At 35.3% G+C, this 11,655-nt stretch overlaps 1 protein-coding gene across 1 annotated transcript; it reads left to right on the top strand.

The window, feature by feature from the left end:
- Positions 1-6,336: 6,336 nt before the first annotated feature.
- On the top strand, positions 6,337-10,797 carry LOC141712885 (receptor protein-tyrosine kinase CEPR2). Its single transcript, XM_074515996.1, has 3 exons — positions 6,337-6,734; positions 7,299-9,971; positions 10,312-10,797. Exons 2-3 carry the CDS (start codon positions 7,403-7,405, stop codon positions 10,656-10,658), a joined length of 2,916 nt encoding a protein of 971 aa, XP_074372097.1. The 5' UTR covers positions 6,337-6,734; positions 7,299-7,402; the 3' UTR covers positions 10,659-10,797.
- Positions 10,798-11,655: the final 858 nt, after the last annotated feature.

Raw genomic sequence — 11,655 nt, 5'->3', positions numbered from 1 at the left:
ATAAAATAAAGAATATTATTAAATAAATAAGAGGAGTCATAAGTCCTCGAATGAATATTCAAAATAATATTCATTCAATAAAATAAGCGGAGTCATAAGTCCTCGAATGAATATTCAAAATAATATTCATTAAATAAAATAAGGTTATCGAATAAACCTTATTCGATTAATAGTTTTGAAAATTATAACTATATATATATATATAATATACTCGGGAACATCGACTCCCGGTTTAGCAATATGTTCACCTTTGGGTCCCCTATACTAAGGGTATACGCAACTACTGCTTATCTCTAGCATAGGTATTATGCAGTTTATAAGCAATTGAATAAACAATTAGATATCAAGATTACGCAATAGACATGCATATAAACCACATCAGCATGCTCCAATATAACGCAAGATTTGCTAATAACCATCATGCATCTATCACAAGATAATGCATATACATGTATACATCACAACAACAGTATAACGGGTAGAAAACTTGCCTGAGTGACTGAGGGTGATAAAAGGATTGGGACGAGTCTGGTAACCTATAAACAACATATAAGTTGGAATTAAACCTAAATCTCTTAAGAATCTATACTTTAACCAATTAGACCCTAACGTTCGCTTTTGCGCTTAACGATTCACTTAAGTCGCTTGAGTACCCTCAGCTCCACCATTTTTAATAAATTAACCATTAAGAATTTTAAGGCGATTCTTTTGCGAGTACCCTACTAACTGCCTAATCCACTTTACATAATTGTTTCATACCACAATTAGTCATTTAAGGTCCTTAACCAAGGTTTCAAAGTAAGGCGAGGGGTAATGGTTCGTTCGCGAAACGCCGTTACTTAAAACGGTCGTTTCTCTTAAACCGTACATCGGATTCAAGCAAACCATATATCAAAACGAAGCTCGTAACATGAACTATTTAATAATGGCAATGGTCAAAATCTAACAGTGAGTTCACAGGTCATGATGTTAAGAACAAATGCAGTCTAAGGTAAATCGGGCATTACGACGGCTATGTTTACGCGATTACCAAATTTGTACAACTCCAAATCAATCCACAATCAATCCCACAATCATTACTACAACCAAACTCCATCCATACTCTACTACAACAGCCCCAACATCTCAAGATTTCCAATTTATACTACTCTAAATCATGAACTAAAAGCTTATACTTAAGTTCATTAACTAATAATCAAGATTTACAACTCCAAAAATATTACAAAACCAACCAATCTCTAAATATACAATAACCATGCTTCTCATGAACTATACTACTCATAACAAGCTCTTAACATTCAATAATAAGGCTAGGTTAAGAGATTATACCTTCCTTGTGAGTAGGAGTAACTAATGAGCTTGAAACAACCTTGGAAAATCCTTACAAAAGCTTTATCTAAACAAAAACACAAGATCAAAATTTCAAGTTCTTGAAAACACTATTCACCCTCTTTTTCCATGAATTATTGTAAGAGATTGTGAAGGAATTGGAAGCTTAGATTCATAGGATATCTATATCTATGTACAAGGAACCTTGGATAATTACCTCACTAATTATCAAAGCTGGGAACTTGAATTTGGATTTTCTTTTCTTTGAAAAAGAAAAGAGGCCGAGAGCTTCTTGTTAGAAATGCAAAGTCAACTTCTCAAATTTGATTTTGTGTTATGAATTGTTGGCTTGGTTGTTTCCTTTGTTTTGTTTAATTGAATTGTTACCATGGTAAAAATTGTATGGCTTATAATCAACCAATAAATCCTTCCTATTTGGTCATGCTTATGTCATCCTCTTATGTCATCTTCCCACACGTGTCTTCTTCTTGTTGGTGTGATGACATCATCATCACTAACCTCTTTGATTAACTCCTAATTACTTGGCTAATGATCGCTGATCTGTTATACGGTTCGCTTAACTTTCGTTTTCGTTTATCGTTTGAGGAATCATACCCGGGATCTTATTATTTGGGTTCCCTTAACCTTTCTCAATACATTATATTCCTTTTATGATCCTCTCTTATAATCCTTGAATTTAAATCCTTTTTATCCTATTACCTTATACTCAATTCTTTCGGTATCTGGTGGATTTTCGGGAAAAATCAAAGTGTTCGAATTTGGATTCTGACGATCTTTACATACACTTATATACCATATAGAGTACTAATAAGATCTCAGAATAACAATAAAAGAACCTCTACAAGGTGAGGCATGAAAAGTTTTCTTATTCAGCATAATCAGCAAAATTACTATTCATAAGGGTTACAAAAAGTCCAAAATTTTGGGGTTATTACATACAACCCAGCGGGTGAGAACCCAATGGAAGACATTGTTAATGAGGTCTACCCTTCGTTGTTAGAAAATTACAGGGATCCTGCATATCTAAAAGAGCGTGTTATACTTACACCAAAAAATGAAACAGTTCATGAATTGAATAACTTTTGATAAGCATGATACCGGGAGAAGCAAGGACATATCTAAGCTCTGATAGTGTGTGCAAGGCGAGCATTAACACCGATAATGATGATTTGTTGTACCCGGCAGAATTTTTAAATAGCTTAAGGTTCAGTGGCGTCCCTAATCATGACATACAGCTTAAAGAGGGAACCCCCATCATGCTGCTCAGAAATTTAAATCAGTCAGGGGGCTTTGTAATGGCACACGGTTAATAGTCACGCGTTTAGGCAAATGGTCAATCGGGCAGACATCGTTTCTGGGACAAGGATTGGTCAAAATGTTACCACCCCACGTATCATTATGTCACCAAAAAAATTCTAAATGGCCATTCAAACTTAATAGGCGCCAACTTCCAGTGGCGCTGTGTTTCGCGATGACGATCAATAAAAGCCAAGGACAATCGTTAAAACGTGTTGGCTTGTATCTTCCTTTCCAGGTTTTTATGCATGGGCAGGTGTATGTGGCCCCGTCAAGAGTCATAGAATTACAAGGGCTGGTCATAGTCAATGCTGACAGTGAGGTGGACGACAAAACTCTTATAAAAAATATTGTTTATAAAGAGGTCTTCAACAATATTCAGGACCGCACACACGACGAAGGTAAGCCATTTTAAACCATTACACTTTTCTTTCCTGGAACCGTAATAATATTTCTAAATAACGGCACCACGAAGAAAATCAAATCTACATCTTTTACTGACTAGCTACATGCTTTGTCACCAAATTAGCATTCATATTACTTACGCCGCTTTATTTGGTTACTGAAACCAACACTTTTACATATTTGGTATTTGTGTAGGAAACACGACAGGATGAGTGGTGTTATACAACAGGGCACCCCAACGACACTTTGTTCACCAGCTTGCTACCTGCCAAAAAATTGAAATCGGACCATTGTGAAAGATGAGATTGCTTTGGCCAATTACATTATGCAATCGTCATCTCCTTTCAGGCATTAATAAATTGGCTGACTGAATACATATGTCCCTACACTTTTGCTGGATTAATCCAGTACAAAGGAAGCTTGGTCCCTCAAATTTTGGATTAGTGCATTCATAAAATTGTTCAACCCTCCCTTCAACCAGCTATTTCATATATATACATAATATACATTATGATGTATTATGTGTGTATTTTGTGTTGATTTAAGGCATACCATCAAGTTTAAACTTAGATCTATGTAAATTGACATAGATTATATTACAAACGAGCCTAAATTATAGTTGCCCTACTACACTTGTAGTTAGATTTATGTTTCTCTACAAGGCATTGTTATGCATTTATCTTTTTATTTAATGGAAGTCCTCTAATGAGTGGCACCAACGTACTAATTTATATGAGATTTGCATAGGACCTTCATCACAACAGATGTTCTGCCGACTGTTAAAATTTGTAAGAGGCACGGTTGACATCTGATCCACAATGTCCAATTTGTGGCGGCATCGCCAACAATAGTAGTGGCGGTTCTGAGAGGAGTAAGAATAGGCATATATATGTGAATGTCCGTTGTTGCTATGCTATATAATTTATGTCCCTGTGATGACGGTATACAATTGAAAATCAAATTCATTATTCGAGTGTTTTTCTTATGCGTTATGTCTTCTTTAGTATCTTCTTTAATTAATTTTGTTAGGACACATCATATTTTGAATTTTTTTGGCAGGAAAAATGGATCAACTCTTTTAGATTGCAAGTCTTCATTCACAACAGTTGTATTAGTAAAAAATTCATGGCTGGATAAGCACTTTTTCTAAAACAAGCACACACACGTGTGTGTGTATTGCAAGTTTATGTAATTTTTTTGTACACTGTGTATATATAGATTGCAATGGATGTACTAAAGATCAAATTTTTATGACATTAGCTTGATTGTACATGTCTGAATTATAGTATTGAGTTATTTGATTGACTATTTAAGCCCTTTTTGATGTTAAGTCCTTGTACATGCTTTATTTTTTGGCTATTGGATTGTTTTTAGGGCTTAGTATTAAAACAAAATAGGTTTTTTCCATTGTGCTTAAAAACTAGGATCTTGATTAGCTTCTTTTCTTCTGTTTCCATTGTTTGTGTTTCGGCTGTGAAATCTTGTCATTATGTATGATTTATTTCATTTTAAAATATGGATTTTTTTTTGAAGTTTTATTAAAAGTTAGTGGATTATTATCTGCAAATGTAGGAAATTTAGGAGCTTATCAATTATGACTAGAATTTTCCTACTATGAGCATTATTTGACCTGTGATCTGTAGCATTTAATTGGTTGAAAACATTTGTCAAATTATATTAAATTTTTATAATTCTTGACCATTAATTTGGCTCGGAAGCATCTAAAGATAGCTTAGTTTTTGAAAATTTATAATAGATGCTGAGATGAGCTGCTTGATGTTATACTTATTTCTGCTTTGTCAAATAAAATGAACTTTTTGTACTTAATCAGCTTGCCCGGAAGGTCGTTAGCAAAAAATCAAAACATTTGATTGTGCAATGTGCGCTATGCAGATAGCAAAGTTTTCAGGTCGCACTCTACTTGCAAAGGTATATGCTGCAATCTTAGACCACAATTTGCTGCAAATTTCAAGTTTCTGCTTGACACTTTCTAGATAGTGAATACATGCTTATTCTCTTGTGTTCTTTTTGACATCTGGATCCTTGGTGTTTCTCAGAGTGCATTAGTTCAGGTACTGACTTTAACCGTGACTTGCTAAGATCACATTTTTCACTAGAGAACAATTCATTAGTGATGCGTTTTTCTGTGTTTCAGACAGTTGTATACTTTCCGTATTCAGGTGGGGTAGTTGAGCGAAGTACAAACTGACCCGGTGAGTTAATTATAATTCGATTGAGCCAAATTTAAGTAGCATATATTTTTTTTGCTTAGCACATTTAAGTTTCCATCAAGTCTGATGTTGTTCCAATATTTAATCCCTATTGACTACCAGATAATCTGCCTTGGCTACCGGATAATCTGCCTTGGCTACCGGATAATCTGCCTTCACAAATTTTGCTTAAAAAAATACCTTATGAAGTTCCTGTGAAGCATAGCAATCACTTACTTGAGACGCAGGAGGATAATGGCAAGGAAGGAAAGCTAAAAAGACCAAAAGCCAAAATTGATGAAAATCATGTACTAGGTAGCAGAGGGAAGAAAAAGAGAAAAGATGCAGGCGTTGAAGAAAAGGAAAGCTTCTGGAATCAGTGAGATAAAAACTACAAGACCATTTCAGAAGGAGGATATATTGAATGAAGATGTTAACGTCTCTAAAATAAGGAAGGATATTACCATAGAAATTCAATGTCCTTGGGAGACGATTTATTTGTAGAAGTCATGCGTGCAACAAGCAATCTTCATTTGGATTTTCATTCGGTCAAAGTACTTTTACAATAAGTTTTTAGTTAGCTCTCCCAATATCGACATTGCACAGCACTAAGTTTGAAGAGCATTATTACTGTCAACTGATAACTATGTTTATTAGTAGGTGAATCGATCAACGCCATCTTCAAAGATAATAAGACAAGCAATTCAAAGAGTTACTAAAAAGCATTGAAAGATGTGATCACGCCAAAATTGAAGGTTTGGTTTTGTATATTGGTGGTCATGGACCTCATCTGTATATTGATTAGAAAATGAGGCCCTTATGTAGGCTTTTCTAAGTTATTTGCTCTACTAAAGAGCTTCTATGATTTCAACAGTACCTTGATATTTAATGTTTTTCATATATTAGAATTAATAATTTTTAAGAGGTTCTAAAGCACTATATACTTAACTCACTAAAAATTATATATGAAATTAAAAAAAAAATATAAACACCGCAGCGAAGGGCGCGTAATTTCACCTAGTTTATATAAATACTAAATTCATTTTTCTAATTTTGGATAAAAGCCCATATTCCAGAGCAAAGCAACAATGTTCATGGTTCCCAGGAAAGGAGCAATAATAAATAGCTATACCCCAAGCTCGTTTATCACCATTTTGGACTACTCTATCTACACCACTGAAAACAATGAATCAACTTACGTCTTAATCTCCTTTTTCATTTTACAACTTTCTTTCTTGTCTCTCTCTCTCTCTCTGTTCCCATGTTTTTCATTTTCATAACCTGCCAAACACTTCCCTTTTGCTTTTCTCTTTTATTTCTTCGGATTTTCTTTATAAAAAGTTGATTTGGCAACTACCCTTGGAAGATATTAGTGTCCTTCATTCAAACTGTTAGTTTCTTGGCTTTTGTTGAGCTCTGTTCTGCTGGAGTGGTGTGCTTTACAGTTGCTTGCAGAGAATCATATATTTCTTGGTAATTTTCTGCTCTGTTATGATGTGTTTTTAGTTCAATTTTAGTTATTTTGTGTACAAACATATGTGATTCTTCATGAAATATGAAATGACTTGTGAGTTTAAGATTCAAGGAAACTTCTGTCAAATAAAAAGATTCAAGGAAACTAAGAATTGCAAGATCAATAGAAGTAGTTTTGTTAATATGATTAAGGTTCTATTTGTACTGTTAATTATGTGTAAAAATGAATATTTGTACTTGTTTTGTTTATGAATTATGATACCTTGTTTGATCTTTCTGTTGTGTTTGTAGCTATGTAAGTAAATTTAATCTGTTTAGGGTTCTTGATGATTACTTTAATTGTTGGATTTTCTCCTTTTTAATGTGTTCACTGTTTAGTTTACACACAAGAAGAAAATAAAAATTCTGTTGTTATCACCTTATGGTTAAATTAAAAGCCACTTCAATTTAATTGAGTACAAGTATACTGCCACAACTAAAAACAAATTGATGTCCTACCATTACTAAGTGTATCTTTTGTAGTAATTGAATATTAATTTTAAAGGAGACCCCATTATTGTGCAGGTGACTTATTCAATGTTGTGTGTTGCTGTCCTGTAATGGTATGGGGTACCTCATGACAATAATGGAGCTCATGAAGAAACATTTCCTTAACTTTATCTTGTGAAATGACACTGCCATCCATTATGTTTTCAAAAATGACTCCTTTTTCCCTCCAAATTTTAGTTACTTTACTTGTTTTTTTCAACCTTTTCACACCATATGAAACACAGTCACTTGAAAGCCAAGCTCTACTAGAATTCAAAAAACAGCTCATTGACCCTTTACATTACCTGGATTCATGGAAAGAGTCAAACCCTCCTTGTCAATTCTTTGGAGTTTCTTGTGACAGAAAATCGGGGAGAGTTGTCGAAATCTCGCTTGATAATAAGTCTTTGTCAGGCCAGATCTCTCCGTCGATTTGTATGCTGGAAAGTTTAAGTTCTCTTGTGCTACCGTCGAATGTGATATCGGGAGTTCTTCCACTGGAGTTGGCAAATTGCAGCAATCTCAGGGTTTTGAATATCACTGGAAATAATATGAATGGCAACTTGCCTGATCTATCGAAGCTCGTAAAGTTGGAGGTTTTAGATTTGTCGTCTAATTACTTCACTGGAAAGTTCCCAACTTGGGTGGGGAAGTTGACAGGTTTGGTTTCTTTGGGACTTGGTATAAATGATTATGATGAGGGTGAAATACCTGAGAGTATTGGAAATCTTGGAAACTTGACTTGGCTATATCTAGCTGGATCTAATCTGACGGGCGAAATTCCAGAGTCAATTTTTGATCTACATGCTTTGGAAACCTTGGACATTTCCACAAACAGGCTTACCGGGAATTTTCCAAAAGATATATCAAAACTACGAAACATCAACAAGATAGAGTTGTTCGCTAACAATTTGACTGGTCAAATACCTCCGGAGTTTGCTACTCTCAACCTCTTGAAGGAATTTGATATTTCAACGAATCAAATGTATGGAACGTTGCCTCCAGAAGTTGGGAACATGAAAAATTTAACAGTTTTTCACCTTGCTAAGAACAACTTTTCAGGGGAATTTCCTCGTGGTTTTGGGGATATGCATCATCTGGTTAGTTTATCCATTTATAAAAATGGTTTTTCAGGGGAATTTCCTGAAAACCTTGGGAAGTATTCACCTCTGAATAGTATGGATATTTCCGAGAACAAATTCACGGGTTACTTCCCAAAGTTCTTGTGTGCAAATAGGAATTTACAGTATTTGCTTGCTCTGGACAACAATTTCTCTGGGGAATTATCAGATGATTATGCTAATTGCAAGTCCTTAGTAAGGTTGAGGATTAATCAGAACCAACTTTCTGGGAATATTCCAGATGATTTATGGGCATTGCCTTATGCAGTTATAATAGATTTCAGTGATAATAACTTTAGTGGAGGCATTTCTTCAAACATCAAGGATTCAATTCGTTTGAGTGCATTGGAATTGACGAATAATAAATTTTCGGGTTATCTTCCTAATGAACTCGGCAAACTCGTGCAGCTCCAAAAACTACATCTGAGTAACAATGACTTCTCTGGAGAAATACCTTCATCCATCGGTGCTCTGAACCAATTATCTTATCTGCATCTGGAACAAAATTCATTGACTGGATCGATACCAGCGGATTTAAGTAAATGTTCTAGGTTGGTTGAATTAGATCTTGCTTCAAATTCTTTGAGTAACAATATTCCAGATACTTTCAGAAGGATGAGCTCGTTAAACTCGCTGAACCTTTCAAGAAATCAACTCAGCGGCTCCATTCCAGAAGGTCTCCAGAAATTGAAGCTAAGCTCTATTGATTTGTCTAGGAACCAGCTATCTGGAAAACTTGCATCTGATCTTTTAATAATGGGAGGAGACCAAGCATTTATCGGGAACAAGGAACTTTGCATCAATAAGAACTTAAAGAACCACTCAAGCCAGGGGTTAAATATCTGTGAAAACAAATATGGGACCATTTCCAAAGATAAAGGCATTATGTTAGTCATCATACTACTTGCTTTGGTTTGCATGCTGAGTGTCTTGTTGGTATTGAGTTACCGTAACTTCAAACTCAAAGAAGCTTACATTGAAAACAGCCTTGAAAAGAAGGTGTCAGATTCTAAGTGGATGATCGAGACTTTCCATCACGTTGAATTTGATGCCGAGGATATATGTGATTTGGATGAAGATAATTTGATAGGCACTGGGAGCACAGGCAAAGTTTATCGACTTGATACAAAGAAAGTTGGAAAATCGGTGGCTGTGAAGCAACTGTGGGAAGGGAAAGCAACAAAGACATTGACAGCAGAATCGGGGATTCTCAGAAAGATAAGGCATCGAAATATATTGAAATTGTACGCATTCCTAATAAAAGGTGGTTCAAATTATCTTGTATTCGAGTACATGGCAAACGGTAATTTGTTTCAGGCTTTACACCGCACTATGAAAGGTGGAATTCCAGAACTGGATTGGAATCAGAGGTACAATATTGCATTAGGAGTTGCTAGAGGGATGGCTTATTTGCATCATGATTGTTCCCCACCAATCATCCATAGAGACATTAAATCTACCAACATATTACTCGATGAGGAGTATGAACCAAAGATTGCAGATTTCGGTGTTGCAAAGGTTGTACAAGAATCTTTTAAGGATCCTGAATCCAACTGTTTTGCTGGCACTCATGGTTACATTGCCCCTGGTGAGTTATACTAAGTTTTTTTCCTTTGAAAAAAGATACCACGTTCTTTTCTATTTACCTTACAAGTGTATATTGTCTTCTTTGAAGATGCTTAATGGTTAGAATTTGAATGTTATATGTTAATTACACAAAATTAACCTTAAGAAATATATGCATAGAACAAAACCTGAAAAGAAAGCATATCGGGTGTTGAGAGTTCTATCTGAGTTACAAAATAGGTATTTCCCTGTAGCACGATGCAAATAAAACCTGCACATGCAAAGACATGACTTTCCCCTCTCCACTATGGTAATCTATTTTTGAGTACTAATTCTTGTTGCATTCTAAATTTTATGTGTAGAGCTGGCTTATACTCTGAAAATCACAGAAAAATGCGATGTTTATAGCTTCGGAGTAGTTTTACTAGAACTTGTGACTGGTCGAAGAGCAATAGAGGAGACATACGGAGAAGGAAGAGATGTAGTGTTTTGGGTTTCAACTCACCTTGACAAGTCCGAGCATGTTTCTGCAGTTCTTGATCATAGGTTGACGTCAGACTTTGTCCAAAATGAGATGATAAAGGTCCTGAAGATTGCAACACTTTGCACCACAAAGCTCCCGAGATTGCGGCCCGATATGAGAGAGGTGGTGAACATGCTTATCGATGCCAAACCGATGAGTTTGAAGATGAAGGGAAAACCGACATGAATCAGAAGGCTTCATATAGTACTGGTTCAATGTTGGCAATGTGAAAGTTGTGCCATTCATATAGTTATAGTAGAAGCCAAGTATAGTGTGTAATATGTATTATAATGATGGCAACTAGAATAAACTGAGTTTGTATGAATCTTGTTTGTGTTAAATATATGATCCTATTGGGACCTTCCTCTAATACCTTAAGGTTTTAGATGAGCTGGTTACTCAACATGGTATCAGAGCTTAGGCTGGCGGGAGGACTAAGGTTCGATTCCCAGCCACCCCCAACATTCTCACAATTTAATGTGGACACTAAAGGCAATTGATACCCCAAAGATGGGTGCCGGTGTTCCACTCTTCGACCCATAAATGGGCTTTCGAGTGAGGGGGAGTGTTAAATATATGATCCTATTGGGACCTTCCTCTAATACCTTAAGGTTTTAGATGAGCTGGTTACTCAACATGGATGTTGGAAAAAAAACTTCAGACAAAAAGACACCTACATTTTTTTTTGCAGATGACTCGTACAGCTATATTTCTTGTTTTCTTTTCCTCTTTTAAAACTCAAGGTAAACTAGCCATTATATAGGCTTTACAAACATATTAAAACTAACCACTACTAAAACTAACCACTACTAATTAATGGGTAAATTACATGTCCATAATTTACTCCATAACTCCACTAGCCCACTACTAAACAATTCTAAAATAATATTTTTCTCTAATAATTAATCTATTGCTAAATATCAAATAATTAAATAAACAAATAATTAATAACTAAATTTAAGATTATTTCAACATTCACCCCCATAATCTTAAATTTACGAAGCACTTTCTCTTCGCCTGTGATGCACTTCTCACCACCATCAATTTTTGATGCACTATCTCATCAAAAACACTTTGGAGCACTTTCTCTCCAAAAACACTTTGGAGCACTTTCTCTCCACAACTCTAAAGGAGTGGTTCTCCCTCGATCAATTGTGCCATCCTTTCTTCATCATTCTGAAAT

This window comes from Apium graveolens, chromosome 3 (genome assembly GCF_009905375.1).
Source record: "Apium graveolens cultivar Ventura chromosome 3, ASM990537v1, whole genome shotgun sequence".
In the NCBI taxonomy this organism is placed as follows: domain Eukaryota; kingdom Viridiplantae; phylum Streptophyta; class Magnoliopsida; order Apiales; family Apiaceae; genus Apium; species Apium graveolens.
This window is presented reverse-complemented; position numbering and strand designations above follow the sequence as displayed.

Excerpts from the sequence above, each read along its gene's own strand:
- LOC141712885 (XM_074515996.1), top strand. The coding sequence starts at position 7,403 with ATGACACTGCCATCCATTATGTTTTCAAAAATGACTCCTTTTTCCCTC. Across the intron at positions 9,972-10,311 it reads TCATGGTTACATTGCCCCTG|AGCTGGCTTATACTCTGAAA; the intron begins GTGAGTTATACT and ends TTTTATGTGTAG.